General features: G+C 28.6%; 1 protein-coding gene across 1 annotated transcript; it reads left to right on the forward strand.

Annotated features, from left to right (window-relative positions):
• The first annotated feature begins 1,350 nt into the window (after positions 1-1,350).
• Positions 1,351-18,694, forward strand: LOC107444063 (uncharacterized). Its single transcript, XM_016058131.5, has 3 exons — positions 1,351-1,448; positions 6,000-8,166; positions 9,640-18,694. The coding sequence occupies exon 2, from the start codon at positions 6,291-6,293 to the stop codon at positions 8,163-8,165; it is 1,875 nt and encodes a 624-aa protein (XP_015913617.2). The 5' UTR covers positions 1,351-1,448; positions 6,000-6,290; the 3' UTR covers position 8,166; positions 9,640-18,694.
• Positions 18,695-27,277: the final 8,583 nt, after the last annotated feature.

The following is a 27,277-nucleotide window of genomic DNA, read 5'->3' on the forward strand; positions in this document are numbered from 1 at the left end:
TGGTAACGGTAAGGGAAACAACCCTGAGGATGATCCGAAGATATGCCATTACAATTTTTAACCTCTATAGAGGGGACCGCTCCCCCGTTTTGGTAGTCCAATTATCTGTGCCAAGTGGGGCACTTTACAGTGGAACAATTAAACGATGACCGATACCGTACTCCCTTGTTCGCCCCTCAAACTGATCGAGGTGGTCACTTATACGCAGACTGAGGGTGCCAGTGATGCTTGACTTGATCGGGATCTACTGGGAATCATGTCTTAATGATCAGTTTACTGAGGAAAGAATCGGATGAATGAAAAAAAGCATCAACATCAATTCTTTTGACATATATATATATATATATATATATATATATATATATATATATATATATATATATATATATATATATATATATATATATATATATATATATATATATATATATATATATATATATATATATATATATATATATATATATATATATATATATATATATATATATATATATATATATATATATATATATATATATATATATATATATATATATATATATATATATATATTGGCGATCGAAATGGGCTGCAGGTGGCGTAGAGCAGAACTCTTTTCCTATGGCAGCACTTCACATGCTTTCCCTATTAGCGTGTGGAAAGTCATAGAGGAAAGAAAGCACGTTAGTTTCTCTCTTGATTTTCACATAGATTAAAATCCTTTAACTTAAAAAACTATATGGAACTGAAAACTACATTAAACATAGTTCTAAAGAAAAGTATCATGGAAATTTTAAAAAATATTTTCATTAAATAGAAAGGAAAAATATTAAGAAAAGGGAAATTATCGTAGTACATTCCTATACAACTGAAAAGAGGAGGCGGGGGAAGGGAGAAGGGCTAAAGGCATGAAACCGGTCTCTCCCCAGATGGCGTATTCGAGTGTTGCGATCGCGAATATATATATGTTTAGGGCCATTCTTACCTGAATGCGGTTCACGCACGTCAGGTTACGTTAGAGAAAGTTAGAGAATTTGATTGGTGGGTTTTCACATAAAAATATTTTTTTACCAATCAGCTTTTCATTCTTCTTCTTTCTTTCTTCTGTCACCGGAAGGGCGTGATCGTGAACCACAATTAGTGACATTCTCCTGTGGTTCTTTTCCAAATTTTCGCTTGATTATGAGTATGACCCACTAGTACAAAAATTGCAAACGAGAATTAGATTGGTGAGTTTTTCATAAACAAATGTATATCCCCAATCAGGTTCTCTCTAGCATTACTGAATTTGTATCCTTAAAATAAATTAGCTTACGTTAGTAGGAATAAGCCTTCAAATTGGGCAATTAATTTTTATTCGTTTCATATAAATATTTAGGCAACAGCAATGTAAATTAAAGTAGAAGTATGATAGGAATTCTAATTAATTTTGTTTGTTTTGATTCTCGTTAAATAAGAGCGGAAAGGTAATAAAACTTAAAATTTTGTGACATTAAAGAAAATTTTTTAAAATTTTATTTAACGAGAATTAAATTTTTTTATGTATGAAAACTTATAGTTTAAATTGCATGTTTTCACAGCTTTTATAAAATTTTGCGGCGGAATCTGTAAAGAACTTTGATGTTTATTCTCTTTTACTTGTTTTCGTTTATAAATATGAAATATTGCTGCGTAATATGAAACGTTTCAGTTATAAAAATTTTTATCTCCTTAATTTATAATTATTATAATATTTGTCTGGGTGGTTTTATTCAATTTACTTTTTTATTCTGCTAATTATTTCGTTTTTCTAAAAATATGTATACCTCCTAATGTTTAACGGATGTTTCATTTCCTTTTTTTTTTTTTTCAGGCTTCGATTAATTCTCAAAATTTTAAAATCTTGACACTTCTTCTTTTTCCAATGTTTATATATTTGCTACAATCGGTACTGAAAAGGATTCCTTTTGCATTATTTAACCATATTATTTAATGAAGGTTTAACATATTTTACTTTCCAATTTTACAAATCTATTTACTTAGTTATTTTTCTATACCTTAAGTTTTCACATCTGGGTATCATTTTATTATTGTGTTTTAGATGTAATGTTAGTAATAAAATTTTGTGTTTTATCATATATTGTATACAGGCTATATTTCTCGGTTTAGAATATGCTTTTTTTCTCTTAAATTGTTTCAAATATGTATTTTGATTTTTCTGGTGTTTTGATTCACCTGTTCAAGTTTAAATTTTTATTCTATACATGAAGTTATTTTTCTAGTTCTTTTTAAAAAAAAGTTAAAATGAAGTAATTTTCTGTTTTCAGTTGTTTTGTTACAGTGTTTTCACTACAGCGCGAGAATCTCGCATATTTTTTTTCTTTTCTCGCATTAAAAAATGATTACCGCGAGAAATTCGCGTATTCTATAAATCAATTTCAAAATTCGCGAATTTCTCTCATTTTGGAAAAAGCTTCGAATTACGTCATTTAGAATTAAATCCGTTTCACTTTTCTTCCTGGATCTTCATTATTTTCAACACTTGCCCCGTTATCCAGCTTCTCTATTTACCAGTAGGCATTGTTCAGAACCTTTTCGAACAACAGAACACATTTTTTTTTTTTTTTTTTTTTTTTTTTTTTTTAGAATCAAAAAATTTATTTGAGACATTTTTAAAAAGTAAAGTTTGCACAGATATTGTTGAAATATTTTTAAACTTTTTTTTTTCTTTAACAAAGCTGAAAAATTTATTTGGTTTTATACAACTGGATAAATTTCGTATAGCAACATATTTTTTAACAATATAAGGATTTGAAGCAATTTATAAATTGGACTAATAATATTTCCTGGGCTGCCTTTATTTTCCGTGAACCCCGTTTGTGCAATGGCACATATTATGCACCTTTGCTTTGAAGCAGTTGCATTTGAGAAACTAAAAAATATCATAGGTGGGGATCAACTCAAAAGGTATAAGCTTCTTAAAGTTTAAAATCTTTTTGCCACCTTGATGATTGTACTTGGCATGAACAGGTATCCTTTCTGAAATAACCCCTATTATAAAATATAATCATGAAAACTTTTTCAATTATCAATTAATATTATAAAAAACAATTAAAAAAAATCTGTTACATGTGAATTATGCATTGCATTATATTTCAACTTAATATAAAAATATATATTTAACACCAAACTGTTATGTAAGTAATGTAAAAGAATGAGTTCTTTTTTGTTTGTCAGTGTATATGAAAATGTCATTATTGAATCTCATTAATTAGCAGTATTCAATTCACAACTACAAATGTATCAAAATGATCATGTTTTTTTAAAAAAATTTTTATGAAAAATGTAAGGTACTGAATTTTTTTCTATTATAATTTTTCTAAAAATAAGGAAAAGTACAAAATATGTCAAATGAACTAGTACGCATGCTTATTAAATAATGAAGTATTAGGTATGTTTTAGTACTTGTGATTCAAAAATATAAATAAAGAATAAACTACTTTCTTGTGATTAATTTTTATACAATGAAGCTTTAAGCACGACAGTGCTTAAAGCTTCATTGTTTTAAGCTTAAATAGTAGAGCATTAAATATAAAAGTATACAAATAATAGTATTTTAAATGAATTTTAATTGAATTATGATTTTTTATACAAGCATTGTATTTCAAAAATGTTCGAATCATTAATAAAAATATACTTTATATGTATACAATAAATATTTGTTTACACTGATATCAGAAATTTTTTTTTTATAAAAATAAATTGAATATTAATATATACAATTCATTAAAGCACCTCATTCCTATTTATGTTTGATTGTAGCAAGCATAACATATTGTTTAAGAAAATTAAAAAAAAAAAAAAAAGAAAAAAAAACGAAACTTTTGATCTCAACTCTTCTATAATTTTTTTTATAAGATTTTTATGACAAAATTGACTATTTATTCATTTAGTTTGAAACTGAAAGTATTTATGTAAATAATAGAATGTTAAGTATTCAAAAAGATTGTTTCTAAAATCCTTCTGGTTTAAACCAGCCAACCCTGACAAGCGTAAGTATAAATTCTTTAGTAAGATTTAGAAAAGCTGATATTTCTTGAAACTGGAGAATGAATTTATATTTTAAAAAATTATCTGTTTTGGTAAACAAATTTTTTGCCCACTTTGAATTACATTTTTTTTTTAAGAATTAAAAAAATTTAATAATGTTTATTAGACTTATTATTGTTCTTTGAAACTTAACATGTGATAAAAACTAAATTAGGTATAAAAAATTATTCACTTTATTTAAATTTTTTAAAAAATGTATATATATATATAAATTTATATTTTTAATATTGCAGTTGAAAAAGTGTAGAATAGTTTAAAGTTTTTTTTTTTTCATTATGAAACAATATGAATAATATGAATTCAAATGTGCTCTGCCCATTTGTAATACACATTATAAAAAAAAAAATACTCTTAAAATACTCTCCTTTTTGAAAGAAAATTTTAAAGCTAAACATTTCAGTTTTCCGATTACCATATTGAAAAAGAAAAAGTTAAATAAAAACCGAAACAAAAATCGTTCTTAATTTTTAAATAAGAGATATAATGTTGAAAATCTTAATTTAACTTTTTCACATTGCTGTAAAATTTGGTTCAGTAGAACTCTTTAAAAAATACTGTCATAATAAAATTGCTTCAAGAAAGAAAATTTTATTAAAAAAATCAAAAGGGAAACGAAAAAGAAATTGTTCTTAGTTCTGAAATATAATTTTAACACATTATTCAATGTAAGCAGTATTCTAGTACAGTATTCTGTGTTACTAGTTACGGAGTTCTCCTTAGGAATAATAAAGGGTAGGGTGCTTCCTCACAAAAAAGGGCACTCACCACTTAAAATTTATCAAAATGTGTATCATTATGTAATAATTGAATTTGATCCTCAATATTTAAATTACCCTCTTTACTATTTTATGTGTATATTTCAAAAAGTAATTCTCAATCAGTATCAAAATAACAGAAAAGTTTGAAACTTCTGAAAAAAAAAAGTAAATTGAAATAAAGGATTAATTGATAAACAACTTGAAAGCTTTTTTTATGTATTTTAAACTGAAAATTATGGGAAAATAAACATTTAAAGGTGCATTTTTAAAGGTATTTATTAATAAAAAATAATAGTAAAATTTACAATTACTAAAAAAACTATCTCTTGAGGCCGAATATCATGGGTCAGGGTACTGGTCTTGCTTCAGTAAGGTTCTGGGTTCGAATCCTGGGCAGGACATGAATGTTCTTTCCTTCTCTGTGCTAGCTGTCCTTACTGTGAGAACAACGATGTCATACCTAATATGTTGCCTTTAAAAATGTAGCCAAAAAATCTGCCCTGTAAAAATGCCTGAATTGATGAAATGTTAATACAAATGGACAAAAGAAATAAAAAAAAAAAAAATAACAAGAACTTTACAAATTGTGTGTAAAAACTATTTCTAATCATGTCTAGTAATAAAATATGATTTTATATAGATTATTCTTCATTAGATCTATTAAAATTTCCCCAAAAAAAAACTTTGTCAAAATAATTTTCCAAATAATATTTTGCTGAATATTTGACCAAATATTCGGCTAAAAAGTCCAATAGGCCAAATACCAAATAGTGACCGAATATTTGTTACATCTCTAATTATTATTAATTATTACATCTGAAATATTAATATCTGATTGTTGTAGTAATTACAAAAGCAAAATTGTGCCAATATAATTTTTCTTTTCTTTTTATGGAACATCTTTTGCTTTTAAATCAAAATTTTTTGGTCTGACATGTTAATTACATATTCAAAACACAATTCAAATTTAATATTATTGCTGATGAACTTATGAACATAAAGAAAACTGCAATAGTAGTTGACTAATATTGGCATGAATGAATAAGAAGTTTTAGATGAGTTCAGTGTATGGTATTGTTATATAAATATTAATTATTGTCTGATTGTTGTAATGATAAAATAATTACAAAAGTAGAATTGTGACAATATAATTTAATTTATTTATTTCAGATGGAACTTCTTTTGCCTTTAAAACAAAATTTTATTTTGGTCTGACCCATTAATAACAGATTCAAAACACTGTTCGAATTTCATATTATAGCTATTTCATATTTTGGTCTAACCCATTAATAACAGATTCAAAACACTTCGAATTTTGTATTATAGCTGAGTAACTTATGAATATAAAGAAAAGTACAATAGTAGTTGAATAATATATATGATATGAATGAATAAGAAGTCTTAGATGAGTTCTGTGAAATATTTCTGTGCCAATATTTTATGGGTTTTAATTGAATTTCAATGGATGCTGTAAAAAGGGCCAGCTTTGCTTCAAAGCAGGTCAGAGCTGGACCTGCTCCGCTTGCTTCATTTGAAGATTTACCATCAGATGAATTGGAAAGTCCTGAAGAAATTGCTGAGAATCCTATTTATAGGTCTAATGCTGTTGAAGATGAGTCTGGTAGTAGCGACGCTCATTTAACAACTCCCGATTCATTAACTATATCATCACAGTCTACTCCTCGTATTGAGTGTGAGTTTGATTCTAATTTTACTCTTACTCCGAGTGAACCTTACGAAGGGCAGTCGTCTTCTGAATTAAGAACTATATCATTATCTTCTCTGTCAAAGGAAAGTAGTCTAAATGTTAAGCCAAAGAAGGGTTCTGCTGTCTCCTTGGGAACAATTGAAACTCCTGAACCAGAATATACTCAGAGAAAAAGTTCTTGGACAGACATCTTTAAAAGCCATAATCAGAATAATTTAAAAAGTGATTCTTCATCTGATAAAACTCTTAAAAAGAAGTCCCGTGAAGAATTGTCAAATAAAGATCAGGCAGAATCCAAATCAAAAGAAAAAGGAAAGTTTTTGTCTTTTTTTAAGAAGAAAACAAATAAAAATGTAAACACTGCTCTTTCTCCTGATGATTTTATTATATCTAGTGAGATTGTTAATATAACAGAACCAGAAGAAATTTTTACTCCTAAAATTACTAATGGAAATATACCTAAAGGTAAAGAGAATGAGTTGCCCAATAGCATAGAAGTTAGTAATAACATTAATATAGTTGAAGCACAAAACGATTTGGGAAAAATTAATATTGAAAAAAATGACAGGATACCTGATGAACGCAAAATAAATCGCAAGCTTATAAATATCTGCGAGAAACCTTTGGAGAAAGAATATAATATTCTGTCTCAACCAGAGTTTAAGCAGCTTGATAAAGTATCAAAAACTGAAAACATTCAAGCTATTGTGCATAATATTGACCAAGAATCTTCAGAATCTGAATTGGCATTTGAAGAAAAAGATGAAACTCTCTCTATATCAGAAGTTGAAAAGAAAGAGGAAGCTGAAACTGATTACGAAGCTGAAACACTTTTAACTCCTGATATTTCTGAGATAGAGGAAGACCAAGTCATTGACTTACAGCCTGTTTCATATGAAATTTCTAAGCAAGTCCTGATGCCATCCAGGCAACAGAGGCTGGAAGTTACAACTAAGCCTATTGACAGACCGCGCAGCACAACTCCTATAAATGCAGCAACGTTGGAGGCTTTCATCCACTCAGCATCTCCAACATCTCAAATTAATGTTGAGAAAATAAAGTTGTCCTTACCAGGAGAGCAGTTCCTGGGACGAGTCAAAAGTCCTAAAAAATCTGCTGTTAAAAGTTGGAGTGACTTTTGTGAAAAAGGACTTAGTCCACGAATGTACAAGCGAAATGATATTGATGACGGTGAAAGCTTATTTTCCCCATTTGAGGGTGCTAATTTTCCAACTGAAAATGTGCCATTCACAGACTCTGATCCTAATTGGGCAGCTTTTGAGTCTGGTTTTGCATGCTCAGATAATAATAATAGATTTAGTGACAATTTTAGTTCTATCAAAGAATTTGAATTTAGTACAGATTTGAATGATCAAATACCCCAAAAAGTTTCTGATCCATATCAGCCGTTTGAAACTAATTTCTCTCCATGCTCGTGTGAGTGTCATAAGCAAACCCTTGATCAAACTGACAGTGGACAAATTCCAAGCACAGAAATAGATCAAAAAAGTTGTTCTTCTTGCCAATGCCAGTTAGAAATGAAAGGATTTGACAACTTCAAGTCTGATTTTTCTAGTAACTTGAATAACTGTGATGTTGCCAATATTGATACTGTGGTTCTAAAATGAGGTAATGCTTTGTTAGTAATTTGTAACTTTTGATCTAATGTTCAGGTTTTCATGTAATATGCAATTCTAATGGCTGAAGGAGCAGACCTTAAATAAGCTCATAAATTATATATAAATTTTAGGCATTGAAATCAGTCACAAAAACATAATAATAATTGGATACGAAAAAAAAATCTAACTTTTTTTTTGTACAACTTAATTTGTTATAACTTAAAAGTTATAGCAAATATAAAAGTTTGAAAACTTCTATTTTTGTTATAACTAAAAAAAAATTACAACAAAAATTAAAATTACTTTTTTTGTACTATCCCATATGTTTTGAGCTATTTAAGCAAATAAATTTTGGTGCACAGTTATGAGATTTGTTTTCTATCGTAATACATAACTCCATCAAATTTTTTTTTCTAAGGAGTTATTTTCAGATAAACAAGTTTTACAATTATGTGAAATTTTTTATTATACTTTCAGAGATTGTAAAAAACACCTATTGCCTCAATATTTAGCTTATGCTTTCATTTCCGCCGTAATTATAACCCAAACTCTATTTGTACCTTTTAGATAAACCCCAAATGGAATAGTGTCAAGTTTTTGTGAACTGATTTATTATGTTCCTGCACCTGTTGTGATGTTTAGGTTGTACTTGCGTTTGCAGAGATAAATGTGATGTAATCATCAGGAAAGTAGGAGGAGGAAAAAAGTTTCAGCTTAATATCATCACAGTTTTTCTTCTTCCCAAGTTTAAGTGTGATGGCCTGGTATAAATTTGTAAAGAATTTCATTACATTGTTGGAGATAAATTCAGATATTATGGTATCAATGGAAGTAACGTATATATATTGCAAGAAAATTATTTAATTCAAAAGATAATTATTGTCAACAAAGATACTATGAATAAATTTTCATTGGTAAAAGGTAAGAAATTTCTTTTAAATAAGATGTCTTACTTCGCTAAAATTTGTGCCTGACATTGATATTTATATATATTTTTAATTATTAAATGCTAAAGCCAATTTTTGGTGGTTTTTGAGATATTTCTGGCCCTTGACAATTTTTGGTGATTTATTAGTTTTAGAATCATAAAACTGATAAGTTGAGAATTAAACACTCATCAGGAAAAATCGCTTCTTTATTGCTTCATCTAAATTCCTTCACCCCTAAATCAGCATTAAACTAAAACAATGTTAGCTGATATGAGTACTGAGCACACGAGTTACCACAAGATAATCACAATCCCTTGTAAACTATTACATCCACTTCCCTGCAGAACTGTTTATGCCCGAGTCATTATGAAAATTATCAAAAGGTCATTTTGCTCCTGGGTCTATGACTACAAAACCAAAAGAACAGGGACAGGATTTTGCAGAATTTTTCAACTATCTGAAACACTATTTGTGTAATTTGTTATTGTTCATTATACTTTCTGTTAAGAAAATGGTATTCATTTCAATAATAAATTATTATTTTTTCTTCACAGGGAACTTCCAGAGCTAAAGTCCTTGTCTAGTTATATTTTACCAAATGACAAAGAGAGAGTCTTCTAACATTACAAATTTATATATTGCTTACTAATATGGCAAGAAAGTATTTTTTCTGAATCTAAAGTTTATAAAATTGTAATAAAACTGTACAAAGAAATTAACCTATGAAATAATGTTATTTAAAAATTACTGTAGTATTCTAAGTCCAGTGTATTAAAAGATTATGACATGTTTAAGTTATGCTTAAAAATAAACAGTAAACTTTCATTGGAAGCTTTATTAAGTCATAGTATTTCTTTATTATTATTATTAATAATTTAACTTTTTTGTCATAATTTATTTTGTAATTGCTCATTGTAATTGCTTGTTGTTACAGTCTTATTGTCTCTAACAACAATAAGCCAAATGTTTAATTTCACTTGTGATTGATAATTTTAACAACCATTATATTTATGCATTGCTGCTCTTTTGCTTTGTTTAAAATATATTGCTATACATGCTAATCAATTGTTAGAGTAGTAGGTATTTTAGTTTTAGAACTAGGCCATTCTAATTTATCAAACATTTAATTTTAACCATGAAACTTATAATATCTACATTGTCTACATTTTAAGAATAGGTAGAAAGCTTCAAGTGCAACTAATATATATTTTGGTTGTCTTTAGTTTTTTTATTAAAATAGATTTTTAAAAACTTGCCATTAATATGCACAAGTGTTTGAAATTTTCTAAAAACTATTCTTCTTTCATATTGTAGAGATTATAGTTTTTAAAATATTTTTCTTCTTGCCATTATAGTTAAAATTTATACCTCTGTCCAAATGATTCCTGCCAATTTAGCGTGCATTAATAATATAAACTTTGCAAATTCTGAACTAAAAAAGTTTTGTTGCATATTTTCTTATTGTAATGAAGTTCTTGAAGCATTTTGAATTTAATAATTTTGAACATGTTCCTAAAATCATATAAAATATATAATTAAGTATGTATTAAAACAGTATTTTCAACCATTTCAGTTTTTCTGTAATTTCTATATCAGAGAAGTTAAGTTTTGACTAATTATCTTGATTTTTATCCATTTTGGGAGTTTATAATTTTTAATTTCCTCTAGAATTTTTTAAAAATCTTTTGATAATTCTTTGACAGAATTACCTTTTAAGTTCAAACTCAGTTTATAATCCTTTTCCACAGCATTTTTGAGCATTTCAATTGAATAAATTTACTCATTAATTCTTAATTAGTAAGAGTAAGCTGATGAAACTAATTGCTTTAATATTGCATATCAAAGTGATGAAAAGAGACATATAATTATAAATCTTCAATTAATAAAAAACAACTATCAATTCAATGTTATGTTGATTAATGTGTTCAAGTTATTTTAAATTTTTTTTTATTTGTGTTTGTTTTTTGGTAAAAAGTAAATAGTTTTTAAACTAATATAGTAATTTTTTTCTCGCATTTTATGAAGTCTACCATAAAATAAATGTTTCAAGTGTTTGCTTTTACTTAAGGTAAATAAATGAAGGTTTTTATTCTGTATTAGTTAATTGTTCATTTGCTTATTAAATACATATGCTTGCCTTAATATTATAAAATTAATTATGAATTTTAAAGAAATATACTAATTGTATTCTAAAAATCAGAATACATTGATGTTAAAATCAATGCATAAGTTCTGAATCATGGCAATAAAACAAACAAAAAAAAAAGTCGAGTATCAATTGTTAAAAAAAAAATTTTTTTTTCTTTTCTTTTTACTGTTTGGCTTATTTATCTAGATCATTATCCACCATTAACGCTAGAAGGGCGGCTGGTGCCATTTTAGCCCCTTTGTGTTTTTTATTGTTTTGTAATTCAAAATATAACTTACTGAAAATATTGAGTATTTCTGACTTTTTATAATTTGATCCAATTTATGTGCCTATTTAATCCGTATGCCTATTTAATCCGTATGCCGTTATCCTTACAGGAGCATATATATATGAACCTTATACTTAGAATAATGGGAGAGGTCGGAGTAACCCCTATGGTATTTTGTTTCGTACAGCATAACTCCAGGTAGGTTTTGGTGCAAGGTTCCTCTTTTGTAGGTATAAGGTACCCCAATTTTATTTTTAAAAGAAAGATACAAGTATTTCGACCTATCTTCAATTATTATTTATGTATAGAAGGAAACTCAATTATTTAAGAAACTATTGTATGAGTATAATTGATAAATCGGTGTTCCATTTAATCAAATATTTTCCCTCGTTAAATCAAATTAATTACCATAGATTTTTGATAACCGAGTCAAATATATTTCTTATTAAATTAATTATAATTATATTTTAAGATTTTTTCAATGTCGAATAGAACTACGCACAAACAATCAGAGAAGGGCTAGACTGGCCCGTTCAGACAGTCTTTCTAGTGTTAATATAATATTAATAGTTTATGTATCTTTAAGAAGTTTTTTTTAAAAAAAGAAGAATTGTTCAACTTTAAAATTAAAGGCTAACCATTTTATGTTCCAAATTATTTTGTCAACTTTTTTCTTATTTATTTACATCTGAATTATTTATTATTCCATTCTTTTTTTTTATGCTTTCTTTGTATAATCCTGTTTTTCTGGTTTTGATTTATTCTTCTGTATTATTATTATTGCAATTTAGTTAGTCGTGTGAAAAACCTGTGCATTCATAACATTATTTGAAATAAAAACTTCATATTCATATAATTGTTGTGAATAAAAAATATATATTTCCAGTTAGGTACTATTAAAGAGATATCAGTGACTTCTCTTTATTACCAATAATTTTGCTAATTTGAAAAACATAATTTAAGCTAATTTTTATCTATAAACTATTGATCATTTTTTTAAAAACTTTAGTTAAAGCTTTCTGGGTAAAAATTTCTTTTTGAAATATAATTACTGTAAGATAATTCAATTACTTTTCATCTATTTATTTACTTTATTGGTTCATTTTTTTTGCATAATTATAATTGTAGTTTGGTGGGAATTATCACTCATTTCTGAGTTTATTTTGTTTTTAAAAATAATACAAATGTCTAAAAACATTTTTATGCTAATCGTATGATTTACTCTTAGGGTAGTTTTTGTTTATTAATTTTTATTTATACTTTCTACATCATAATAGTTTGATTAAAGTTGGAAGTTATTGCTCTCTTCAACTTTTTTTTATAAATGGTTCATAAGTTGTCAAAAGTCTCAGGTATTCCATTGAAAACTATGAACTGTACATTTTTGTGTGAATAAAATTTGCAAGTATTTTTTTTGTTTTAAAGGTTTAGTATTTGAAATATTAAATAAATTTTTTATACTTAGCTGCATTAACCATTTCAATCTTTAATGCATAAAATGCATTAAAGATTGTGATGCGTAAATTAATAAATTAGAAATGTTAAAAATAATAAAAAATGTAAAAAAATAAAACTTTTCCTAATTAAAACAGAACAAGAACCTAAAAATTATTTTAAAAATTTTTCAACAGTTATCGTAGGAAAAACTTTATATTGGGAGTAAATAAATAAGAATTCCTATTACTCTGTTCAGATATCCTAAAATTGACCTAATCGAATAAATTGACCATTCTGCTTTGGTCACTAGGGTTTTTATTCCTCACCAAGTTTAAAATTAGCTACCAAGTTCATCAACAGAGGGGGCAAAATGAAAAAAACCTTAAAATAATACTTCTTAAACAAACAGCCATTTGCAGTAACAATGTGGTGCAGTCTAACAAAATTAACAAACACCTCTGTAAATATCTCAATTGGAATGATTCCGTATGCACCAGAAAACATTTCTAGTCAGCAGTGTCACCTGTTAACAAACTTTGTAACTGATTAGGAAACTTGGTATGAATAAATTTTTGTTTTCTTCTGCATAACGGAGTAAGCCATTCAATTCTTCTGTTATTTCAGTTTCTTCGGTTCATTATTTTTCAAACAATCTGTAATTTTCTCTGAACATATGATATATAACTTGGTTATTCTTCTACAGTATTGTTATACAGTATTAACATTTGTACTTGTTTTGTTCTTTGAAGAGTTTAAAAAATTGACAAGTACTTATGGCTTCAAAATCATTTTGCTTTTAGAGTTTTACGAAAAACAAGGGGGAAATAAAACAAGTTTTTGCCCCCTAAGTGCTTGGATAGTAGGTAAAATTGTAATAATTTCTCTCAAATACCTGTTCTCATATTATAACCTATGAGAAACTGAGGTTTTAGTGGTTAGAAAGCCACTAACTTTGAGTTCATGAAAAGCTGGGTTTAAACTCAATTTATTCCAAACATAATCTGTTATTTTCTTTATCCCTGTTAGATACTTGCAGTCTAAACCTTGACAAAGAGTCTTTGTTTTCTCTTTTTACTGTATTTAATTTTTTTTTTAAAAATTTATACAGTACAGAACCCGGTATCCGGAAATCAGAAAACCAAAAAACCGGAACGAAATTTGATAAATTTTCCAGGCCATTCTTTAAAAAAAAAATTTTTTTCCTCATAAGATTTTAGGATTTTTCTTTCTTTTTTGAAAGATGCTTACCTTACCATCATTTTAGAAATAATCATTAGTGTATTACTTCATCGTTTTTTCTTATTTTTAAGATTATTTTCAAATATTAATTTTTTTTGTTGGGTTTAGCAATAAAAAAAAACGGCTTTTTGTAGCGATTCTGAAAACCGGAAAAATCAGTTATCCGGAATAGGGATAGTCCCAATCGTTCCGGATAATTTGTTCCCTACTGTATATATTTTTTTTTCAGATATGATGATTACTCTGTTTTTTTTTTTTACCTCGATAAAGAATATCCTTGTCTTAGTTTGCATCCTGAACATGCTTGTTTTAATTTTTGATAGATAATTTTCTTCCTTAAGTTTTGCTGCCGTAACTGATCACTCTAATTTTTGATAGAGAGCTTCCTTGTCTAAATTTGCTTACTTTATATGCTCACTGTAATTGTTCATAGAAAAGTTTCTGGATATGATCACTCTAATTTTCATTGATAGTAAACTTTCTTGCCTTTGTTTTGCTGCTGGATATGAGCACTCTAATTTTCATTGATAGTAAAATTTCTTGCCTTAGTTTTGCTGCTGGATATGAGCACTCTTATTTTTATTGATAGTAAACTTTCTTACCTTAGTTTTGCTGCTGGATATGAGCACTCTAATTTTTATTGATAGTAAAATTTCTTGCCTTAGTTTTGCTGCTGGATATGAGCACTCTAATTTTCAATAGAAATTCCGCCCACCCCCCATAGTTTGACTCCTAAGCTTGCTCTCAATATTTTTTTAATGGAATTTTTCAAGCTTTGTACCAGGCAGGTTCTCTATAATTTTCAAAGTCTCTTTATTGAAAGGTTGAAAAAATGTGTTGTAAGAAAAATGCAGTATCATGAGTTGTGTTATTTGACAATCTAGTTGTTATAGTTGGGAGGGTATTTCTGTGTTCAATATCTAAAGTATGTTAGACATTTCCTATCTTCTGTCATTTAAAATGCAGTTAATAAAAGCTTTATATTACTTGTTGCATAATTAAGTGGTGATAACAAATGTTGAAACAGAGTGCCAATCTATAAAATCATTATACCATTTAAAACATTATTTTGTTTTCATTGTATATAAATCATACAATATGTTGTATGTTCAAGACTTTATCTGTATCTGTCTCTATCATTCATCTATCTTTAACTACTTAAAAAGGTGTTGCCCTGGCATTTGGTTTTATGGTTAATAGCTAGAGAGATTTTTGTTTGTGTTTGCAGATTTAATGTGTGCAAACTATGTGTGTTGCAAATAGTAATTTGCAATATTTTCTCTTCCTTAAAATAAAATATTGGTATATTTCATATTTTTATTTTTGAAGGATTTAAAATATCTTACTGTTGCTTAATTTTATTAATTATAGTATTTTCTATACCTGTACATTATAATGATTTTTTACATATTCTTTTTATTTATATTAACTTTTTTTGAATAATTTTTCCCTGATTTCATTTGTATGCATTGTGAAAGTTTGAACAGTTAGTATTAATCAAGTTAAAAATGTAAAATGTCTATTGTTCATATTCATTTGCAACTATATAAATGTTTTTGCTATATTGTACTGGATAAAAAAAATACATATCATCATTTATTTCATTATTACTTTATCTCCTAATTTCAGTAGTATTCGTTCAGTTTTTTATTACTTTAAACTTAAAAATTCATGAATATGATTTTTAAAAAAATTTACCAAATCATGAAACGATTTAGAATTTTTACTGATTATAAAAAATACTTATTCTGTTACTTACAGTTTGTCTCAAAAATAAACATACATATATCTTTTACAGTTTTACAGTGAAATTTTATAATTTAATTTATTTTGTAAATAAAAAATTTCAGAAAAAATTTATTTTTAACCTAACAAAATTTTCACATCATAAATCATAAGCTTTCTATTTAAAAATAAATAATCTTCCTTTTTTTTAAATTTAAAACTGTGCTCTCTGCTTTTTCTGAAAACAATCCAAATTAACTTTATTCTTCATTATTATGAATATTTCTGAAACTTCTCTTATTGTAAATGATGCAGAGCTGATAGCTTTGTCTTGCAAGTTAGTCTTTACAAGTTTTACTAAGTGATATTTTATTGAATTTGGGTAAATTGGTTTTAATTTTTATGTACTGACAATCGGGGGGAAAGAAATATGCTTCAGCCTTATCTACAACAAGTTTCAAATTGTAAATCAATAATTCCCTAAACCTCATTTAAAATGATTGGTTCATAGCTTTCACAGTTTTGGCATTTTAATTAACTGCCAAAATACAGGATTTCTTGAGTACTTTTCTCAATTGTTCTAAGATTATCACTTAGTATATTTATATTATGAGATCTGGGAAATTTAAAGATATGGCTTGATTAATACATGTTGAATAGTTAATAAGATCGTTTTGTCCACCAAGATCTTCAATTTTAATATATAAAGTTTTCCGGTGAATTAAAGGTTCTCATATATGCTTATTTTTGTGATTGACTTTATATTTTGTTATAAATGATTCATACTATTTTTTAAAAGATTTTTCTAGCATTTAATAGCCGTTCATGTATTACAATAGTATTTTCTTGATGATTTTGGACTATCTTGTAACTTAGAATAAGCAAAACGTACAATTTCCATATTCATATATGTTTTTTTTTAACCTGGAATTTATTTCTGAATAACTATTTTTTGCCCTACAATGTAAATGTTTCTGCTATTTATTAGGATTTTTTTTAAATTTTTGTTTCTGAGGAAGGGAATTACTTATTGTGCTTCCTCTTTCACCTTACCAGCAGAATTAAGCAAATCCTTTATTAATTATATAATCCTTTATTAATAAAATTATAAGCAAAGCTATTATTGTATTTTAAAACTTTATTTTGTGTTCTCAAACTGTTTTTTTTAAATGTATAATAAATATTTTTTTTTAATAAAAACTTATTATAAAGTAAAATTAAAAACAAATGCACAATTACTTTTACATGTTTTTGTGGTTAAAGAAAAAGGTTATAACTTTGCTATGGTTATTATTTTTAGTAGTCTTTTATTTATTGATTTTCATTTTACTTAAAGTTATTTCTAGATTTTTTATTAAAAAATAATAAAATTAAAATTATTTCTGGATTTGTTTTTATTAAAAATTCAATGTCCTGTCATGATTTAAATGAATGAAAGACAAATTTAAACTTTGGTTTATTAATAATAATATTCTGGTTATTACAAATTGTAACCATCCTTATTTAGAATTAAAACTTCATATTCAGTTCCACAATTATCAATTTCCATTTACAAGATTATTGAAAAAATTGAAATATGAGTGAGATTTTCAAGTAATTAAAAATGTCTTCTTAGCGGATTAATAGTGAACCATTTTATTTGGGCAACAATCTAAGAAATTGCATTTAACCTTGCATATTGTTTATAAAATTACATCCTTTTCATTTTTCAATGCTCTCTATCCATTTTTACTCATATTCCATTGTACTAGGAGTTCTCTAATCACTGTCCTATTATATATTTTTAGAATTCTTGTCAAAACTGACATAAAAAAAGTGTGCATATTATGAGTCTCAAATTTTTTAAATCGAGAAAAAAACGTAATCGACATCAATCAAATCACTAGTGAAGGTGTGAGGAAAAACTCAAAAAGAGTTTTGGTTGTCTTATGAACATAGTCGGTGTTCCTTCTCATCAGCTTTCTACTGTTTTGTGTTTCTTTCAGCAATCAAACAAATTTTAATTTTTTTCAGTCCCGTCTCATTCACTAGTGATTCAGCAGTTTTCGATTGTGGTATTGTTTCTGATATTAATTTGTGACTCCTGTAGTAAGTAGAATAGGCGTCTCAAGGCTACGTGATTTCTCCACTAAACACACTTTCCCTCTTCATTAGTATGGTTTCGGAAAATTACTCCTTTCCCCACGACAATAGGCTTCAGTAAAAAGTTGGATTATACTGGCGAAGGGAAAAAGAGTGATTTGCGGAAGCCATGGTAACGGAGATGGGAAAATGCAGAGACTGGAGACCTTGAGAGGCCTATTCAGTTTACAAAGAGTATAATGTATGTACACTTTTGTCGTCATCTTCGGCGAAGATTCTGAAAATATTAAAATTTAGGGTGGAAGAAAACATGAAACACCCGTTTTTGTTGTTTAGAGTAACTTTTCTATGATCTTCTCTTTTGAAATCTTATTAATGTGTGCAATTTATTATTATATAGTGCAATTTTTTGTGCATTTATTTACTTATTATTTTTGTTTTGTTGTTGTTAATTTGAAGTCTGTTATTTTATGTGGCATATTTCATACTCACTGTAAAACCTTTTCGTTCCTACATCTGTCTTAAGGAAATTGTGGGGTAAAAGACGTCTGCTCAATATTTTGTTAAGTTTTACACGATTGTGAAACCAACCCAGTTATTCCAGTTTGTTCATAATGTCGTATAGATGTATTGTTTATTTAGTGCTGTTGGCATTTTCATCTTATATAAGAAGTATTTATTGAGAATAAATGTTCTTGTTACACCGTTAGTTGCATATAATTTACTTTCAGCATTTTTTTTCCATTTATTGAAACAACGAAATTACGAACTCTTGGACTATATCAGTAACAAATCCAACTGTTAATAAAAGAAAGTAAGAACTACGTTTTTCAAGTGGATTAAAATAGCGAAAATAATTTTATTTTTGCCTTTAACTGGAGTGGAAAACGGTTGACAATATGGAAAACGGTTGACAATGATAATTTCGAATGAGTAACCCTTTAACGCAGAATTTTCATTAAACATGCTTTTCTTACTTTTTCCATTTTGTATTAATTTAGATAAAAATAAGTAAAAAGTAGTATATTTAAAATTTTAATAATTTTTGGATGCGAAATACAGCATCAAACAACGTTGTCCCTTTTTGCATTAACGAAAATTCCAAACAATTTTTGAAGTTCGCACTTATTTGCAGTTTAGATCTAAAAGAAACAATAATCCACAATTCCTTTGATTTACAAAATCAATTCTATATTTTAGAACAAATATAATTCCGAGAATCTTACAGATTTTATTTAGTAACTGTGAGACTGTTTTTTATAATTAAAAATACCAAAATATATTTTTACTTGTAATTAGAGCATCAGAAAAAATATATGAAAGGGACGGTATCCCATCTACGCCAAAGGGTTAAAAGGAAGCGAGAGAAATTCATTTTGGTCAAACATAAAAGAAAACAAGGGAAGGATTAGGAAATTAGTGACTGTGTCCCTTCACGTGTTTAGTTTTAGATGAGGCAAAATAATTCAATAAAAGAAATTGCACTTTGGGATACTACCAGTTTCTAAGAATCTGATGGGAACAAAAGTATATTTTCTTATTTTGACCTTAACCACAATAGATGACATCACAGCAAAAGTTAGCTATTGAGACATTGAATGAAGGTGAGAGAGAGAAAAAAAAAACTTGATTGCTTAAAAAAAAAGTAATTTTTTTTTCTTCATAAAACTTTTCAATTGAGTATTTTTTTCTTTTATGATTAGAAGAAAGGATTTTTGAGTATTTTGGTTACGAGAAAATAAAGATAATTTATTGAGACTGACCCGACCTCAATTTTGATTTTTACTACATTTTATATGAATTTGAAAGCAGTGAAGTAGTTCCAACTTAGTTGCGTGGAGTGCATTTCAATAAGTAATTTTTGTTTATAATTTTTCCTACAACAGATCCTTTGTCCGATAACCTAATAAAATGCCTTGGTTTAAATAACTTTTAATACCTTTTTTTGATTTGTTAAAAACTTTTATGAAAAGTCTAAATTCTTGTTCTCCCTCCCCCTTAAAATAATTTTGATCTTATATTCTTATTATTATATATATATAGATTATATATATAATAGATTATATATAGTACTTATTCGGAATATTATTGGAGAGTTTACGATTTCTTCTTTAAATGGCTGACGAATTTCAAATTGTTATCTGGTATGAGAAGTGAAAGTAAAAAAGTATAATAATTAAGATAAGAAATATGTATATTTCCTTTAAAGTTAGATGCATGATAATATAAAATTTGCAGATTTCAGTAGCTTAAAAGCCTGTCTCATCAAATCATTGAAACAACACATAAATTGTACTTTCTGAAAGTAAAAATCAAAATGTAAAATTAAATAAGTATTTTTGGACATCCGCCTGATTTGAAGTTGCGATACGATTACAGTAAAATATACAGATAGAAATCTAAGATACTGAGAGAAAAGCACGCACTGTGATCCGTTTTTGCTATCTTTTTTAGTATGTGCTTAGTTTTCCATTTGGCTACTGAATAAGTACGCTATTTGGTATTGAAGGATGAACTAGTCAAACTACCAGATTTGTGAATGGATTTATTTTGTAGTCCTATAATTGCCTGAAGGATTTTAAATCCCCATACATTTTTAGCGTCTTTGGTAAATCCGGATCAATTCATAGCTTGGTTTGACGGAGATAGATATAGTGCGACTTTGTGGTGAACTCCTCCAGACTGAAAGTCTGGGGCTGTCTGCTGCTATGATAACAAGCGAGAGCACATTTCTAATGTGGGTGAAATAGAGGAAAGAAGGTGTCGATTGGTTTACTTTTACTCACGACGACCTACGCTAAGATTAAGACAAAACTATTTACCCCACACCCCTATTCCAAGTGACCTTTCCTCGTAACTATAGTACCCGCCAGGACGCGAGACGGGTGTCTGGAGGGGTTCTGAAAGTCGCACTATATTCTTTTTCATATCTGATAATCATAACAGATCCGTGATTTTAATTTCTTTCCTAATCAGTAGAATATTTTGGAATTCGGAGAATTCATTTGTGTGCCAGAGCATCAAAAGATAGTGATTTTGAATGTGTGATCTTGTTAGAATATTTTGAAATCTTTCTCGGGAGAATTCATGTCATCTGTGTGCCGGAGATAGTGATTTTGAATGTTTGATATCCATATCAAAGGTGTTTTTCCTTTCCACCGCAGTAGAATTCTTTGAATTTTCTGGAGTAACTTTTAATTCTTTCTCAGGAGAATTCAAGTCATTTGTGTGTCGGAGATAGTGATTTAGAATGTCTGATATCCATAACAGAGTAGTTATTGCTTTCTGTCTCAGTTGAATTGTTAATTCCTTCTATATTAGTAGAGCATTGTGAATTCTCATGAGTCGATTTTCCTGGATTATTTGCTAAATCCATTTCCTGAAGTGTTTTTTCTCGCAAATCTTCCACAGTTTCTAATAGTTCCATAAGAACATCGTCTGTTATTTCATGTGCGTTTTTTAAACGAATGGCGGCGAAACCTTCGAGCACTTCCTTATTTTCAAATGCCTGGTAAAAAATGGATTGCTTTAGCAACTAGTCAACTCTTTTAAAATATGCAATAGTTATAAGAATAGTAATAATGATATATTATTAAAGCTTTTGCATCACGTAATTATAATTTTCCTGCCAATTAATTTTAATCAGAACTTGCATTGTTCCTTACTTCTCCGTGTTACTAAGTTTAAAGGAGAAAAATTACAATATTTTTTAATATAAATTTAGAGACTTATTGAAACGGTATGTAATATTAAGATATTTTTTTAGTGTGCAATGATAAGAAAACATTTTCGAAGCAAAAATATAGATTTTGCATTGCGTTTGTCTCGTGTTAAAAGTAACGATAACCTTATTTTCTACCCCTTAACTATTCCGCGATTTGTTGAGAAATTTTCGCACAGAGCTCTGCCAGCATTACAGTTGAGGAAAACCATAACACAATGCAAAATCTCTCTAGTAACTTCCTATAACTTATTTTCATACGAATCGTAACAAATAAATGCTTTGGGTTTTAAACAATAAAGTCACGTAATATATTATTTGGAAGGAAGATAATATTAAATACTTATAAATAAACGCAGCTTTTTTAAACTGTTTTTAATCAGTTTATGAAAATATCATTGCGTTGTTGTTTTTTTCTCTTTATGAAATAATTCTGTCAATGTTAAGGTTAAAATTTTCTCATTAGAGCTTAAAAATGTTATTTTAATTACTCTAAGAATAATTGGTACTTGCACTTCAAGAAGAAGAAGGTCACATGTACGCGCGCATGTGACCTATAACGTCAGCGCTAGTTGATCATTTATAAACAAAATGGCGTGTTAAAGTTTCTCCACTTAAGTTAGAATGTTAATTAATGTGAAGTTAATTAAATACGGAGCCGTATCACATATCGAAATTGCTGAAATATAATTCTTTCTCGTCTGCGTCGTTTACTTAACTTTCATCGATTTATTATTTGTTTACATATTTTATTGTAACCGTGATATATTTTTGTTTCGTGTACCTGGCAACTTCGATGCATAATTAGTTTGTTTGTGTTCTACATGGCTTCGTGTCTGTTTTTGTGTTAATTAATAAATATATAGTGAAAGAATTGAAATATTTGTGAAAGAATATAGAATGTGTCACTTAAGAAAATTGATACTTGGTTTACTGGAAATAAAATCGAAAAAAAAAACATTTTCTAACGTAAACAAATGCCACGTTTCAGCAACCAATCAGGATCGAGATACCCACACTACGTCACTTGCAGGTATCCCTGGCGAGTTTAGAAGTATATGCGGTCACGGATGATTGCTTGAACCTTTTACCGTAATGGTCTTTTCTGAACTTGCAACGGAGTATAATGTGCGAAATTACTTCAACTTATTTTAAAAGCATTAAAGATATTTTATACCTTTCTTCTAGCTGATACAATTAACACAATAGGGTATTTTGTTACGCATGCTGCGTTCTTCTTACTCTGGGGTAAGTAACAAGAATGCAATTTTCAATATTTTTATTTTAAAAATTTCAGTTATATAAGTTAAAGCCTAACAAATGTATTTCTGAAATATATTTTTTGTTTACTCTTTGAACATAAAATCTCATTAAGTTTATTAAAATTAGGGTAGTTTGCTTGAGAGTTTTTTTTTTAAAATTCACTAAAAATATGTTCATAAGGCTTTTTAAGTAACAACATCTAATTAAATGCAACAAATGTAGTAACATGAATAAACATTTGTCACTTTATTTTCGTGTTCATTAATTTAAGTTTAAAGCAGGTTTCATTCTAAAAAAACAAAATCTCACAAATGGAGCATCAAAAATTTTCTATCATATTTGCAACCATTTCATTGTCATTTATTGTGAAATAACTCAATTTTAACTTAGTTAAATCGAGAAAGTTTATAAGTGACCAGGAGGCTTCGCCCCCTGCTCGCTGCGCTAGCCAACCCCCGGAACTGCCTTCGCAGTTCATTTCGGATTGCTTCGCAATCCGATGCTCGCTCATTGCAGCCGTTCTTAACGTCTAGCTTTTGTATACTTTTTTGAACACTGAAGTTCCGAAAACTTTAACTGTAGAAAATTCTAAACCTGTGCATTTCAATATTAATTTGAAATTGCAAACAGTTCACATATTTTTCTTAATCACACTATTCTAAATTTCAGTTGTTGAGAAAAGTAACTTTTGTAAGTTTTGTTTTAAAGTCTTTCCCACCAGAGGGCTAAAACCATGTGTTTTAAAACAATATGAAATAGTACTGAAAGCCGGCTGTAAAGCATCGGCTTCGATGAAGATAATTTTGTGAGAATTTTTTTGATAATTCGGTGAGAATTCACCCGATTAGACATATGATATGCTCACTACGTGCTCTTGCGCGCCGAAGCCTATCAATTAAAACGTATTAGCGTTTTATATAGTATAGATCAGCCATATGATGCTCACTACGTGCTCTTGCGCGCCGAAGCCTATCAATTAAAAATGAAAGCTGTTCCCAACGCGAGAAAAGAAATATCATCGGTTTTATTGATACATATGTATTAGCGTTTTATATAATATAGATTATCACTGACATTTTAAACTAATGGAAGAAAATATGAACCTTCGATATTATATAAAACGCTAATACGTATGTATCATTAAAACCGATGATATTTCTTTTCTCGCGTTGGCAACAGTTTTCATTTTTGATTGATAGGCTTCGGCGCGCAAGAGCACGTATTGAGCATTGCAAATTAATATTGAAATGCACAGGTTTAGAATTTTCTACAGTGAAAAGTTTTCGGAACTTCAGTGTTAAAAAAAGTATACAAAAACTAGACGTTAAGAACGTATCCAATGAGCGAGCATCGGATTGCGAAGCAATCCGAAATGAACTGCGAAAGCAGTTCCGGGGGTTGGCGAGCGCCAACGAGCAGGGGGCGAAGCCTCCTAGTATTCTTGAATTTTCAATCCCTTGATTGCTGAAAATCATTATTTATTTATTATCATTTTGTTTGTTGAAGGAAAAAAAGCATTTTGTTTTTTCTTTGTGTGTTGGAAGGGAGGGATGACCACTGAAACGATGTTCTGGTTCACTGAGTGGCGACTAAATCCCCAGATTATTTAATATTTCCCATTCCACCGTTAACGTGCCAGTTTTAAATTATTGATTAGCGTTTCGAATACACGCATTCTCATAAAATCGTTATAATAGGAAATGTAATGCATCAGATAATATGGTTTTTCAACGGTGAAATTTTGTCCACCTGTTGGTAGCAAGATATTGAAAAAATACTGATGTGCAGTGATACTTTAGAATTAAAGATTGCGTTTGTGAATTGGATTAGTTGCGAGTCTGAAACTTTTCAAAATTTCAAGCGTCCCCAAAGGCTTCCTGTTATTGGGAAGATTGAACTGATGCAGTTTTATTGATTACCGCAATCAGAGATTAATTAAAAATTTCAATATGCACCCTTAGTTTCGTACATACTTCTGGAGTGTAGTTGATTAATTTCCAGTTGAGGTTCTCAATAGAATGTAAGATTTCTCCAATGTTTCCTTCAACTAGGGTTCTTTCTTGGGTTGTGCTGTTTGATTTGCCAAACATTAAATGCTTGAGGTATTGCGACGACATACTAAAAATCAGAAACAAGTAAGATATTCCAAGTAGTAACCACAGAAAGATCAGGGTGACGTATAAAGGATATAAGATTCTTTGATGTTGTTCGGATAAAAAGCCTGTAAAATTATTCAAATGTATTTTTATAAAATGTCAATATTGAATTATCATTTTGAGGTAGATGATTGGGTTCAATCCTAAGAAATAATAATTAACATATTTTCACCAAATGCTGCTTTTCCTAACGGCACTTGGAGAAGCCGAGCTCGCCAAACAATTGCCTTTTGCGAATTAAGTCATAAAGGTGCACCTTTTGTTTGACAAGAGAGCTCCGCAAGGGTGAAAGTACGTTTCTGCTCAGAACACCACGAATAGCTACTGCTATGAAAAAAACGAAACTAAAACTAACTCAACTGTTGCCACCGGAAGTTTTGAATTTTGCAAATCGAAACCTAAACTATACCAGGAGGCAAACAACTCAGCACGCCACCACTGGCCCAGAACCCGCTTCTTCAACTACTACTGGGCTACCACCGTCCTTCACCGAATTATTTTGTAGAAAAACATTTTTACGTTTGGTAGTCAAACGTTTGAATATATAGATAGATATTGTTATTTTTTTATGAGATATTTGAATAATGGTTTGATCGAGGTAGACATAATATAGATGTCTGTTTACAACGCCTGCAAATAATAAAACTAAGATACAGTTTATCGTTCAACGTTCATTATCCTATACTAATGCTATGGGAAATTTAGTCTAACTTATTTTATTCAAAATTTTTTTTTTATCAAATTCAAATTTTTGTAATATTAGGTAGCCAGGCAATTTTTATTCAATCCTACTTTAGGAAGGATCTTTTTATTTCATGAAAAAATGAGCGTTATCTTACAATAAAATTTAAAAAAAAAAAAAAACCTAGGCAACAATCACATATAAAAGTGATCTGATATTTTTTTTCATACATTTCTCTTCATTATATCTTTTGATGGTAAGTAGCATATTGTAATTAAAACAACTGCATGTTTTCAACTGTTCTTATTCGTACTCTTCTTTGTGATGTGCCTGATTTCTATGATGTTATGTGCCTCACTTTACACTAAGAAAGATAACGCCAATTCAATTATTTTTTACACCGTGACTAAAAAGTTCTCATACAACTTTTGAAGCAGATTAAAAATTATATAAGTGTTACTGTATACCCAATTCCTTCCAGACATTTTAGTCTAAGGTATAGATAAGCTATTGCAAGTCATGAGCTATACTACTTTTAATTTCTTCAGTGTCTGCTAAAATGAAAAGGAAGCAGAGGGTAGAAGAAATTCTTGCTTGGCACGCTGGAGATGCGTTTGTCCTTACAGACGAGAAACAAATTGTTTCAATCCCCAAAATGGTTATCAATTTCTATTGATAACATCCCCTACCTGATGTTCCACGTTATCAAAATTCTTCGTCTGGGATGGTTTAGGGGATTATTTCAAAAAGAGGCGAACTCCAATTAGTTTTCGTAAAAACGGGATTAAAAATCAAAGCCTAATATTGTAAAATTAGGGTTTTGGAAAAAGTTTTACTCCCAAGAGTCCAAAGTATTTAGGGGGGGGGGGATATTTCTGCTTCCAAAAAGATGGTGCTTCTTCTCTTACCGCACGTGTTGTTCAGGAGGGGTGTAGCAAACATTTAGCTGACTTTTTATCGCAGAATGAATAGCCTCACAACTTAATAATTATAAAATCACCAGTCTGAGTAAATTCAAAAATGTAATTCAAAAGGTATGGTAGGAAATGCCGATAGAAGACGTACGTGTCGCATTTGGTGCATTTGAGGCGAAAATTAAGCTCGTTAAGAAAGTAAAAGGCGGTATTTTTCAAAGCATTTATCGTGAAGATATTTAATGATTGATACTTTAGTTTAATACAAAAGGTTTTTGAATGGTTTATGTTATTTTATTGAAATAAAAATTTAACAAATGTATGAGAACTTATAGGTCAGCTTGTATATTTAACATTTGCAATAGCCTTAGTAAGATTGGATACAACAAAATTGGTTAATAATTTCAAATTTTATGCCATCTCATTAAAGTCTTAAGTTACAGAATTGAGCCACAATTTTACATAAGCTGCCAACTGACTAAGATCGTAAGTTGCAAGGTTGAACTGAAGTTTGAAATTTGCTGCAATCTTAGTAAGGTTGTAAGTTGCAAAGTCT

Source organism: Parasteatoda tepidariorum, chromosome 1, assembly GCF_982258835.1.
Source record: "Parasteatoda tepidariorum strain Cologne lab strain chromosome 1, Ptep-v5.0, whole genome shotgun sequence".
NCBI classification, from domain to species: Eukaryota; Metazoa; Arthropoda; class Arachnida; order Araneae; family Theridiidae; genus Parasteatoda; species Parasteatoda tepidariorum.

What these genes read in the sequence shown, in the direction of transcription:
- LOC107444063 (XM_016058131.5), top strand. Translation starts at nt 6,291, where the DNA reads ATGGATGCTGTAAAAAGGGCCAGCTTTGCTTCAAAGCAGGTCAGAGCT.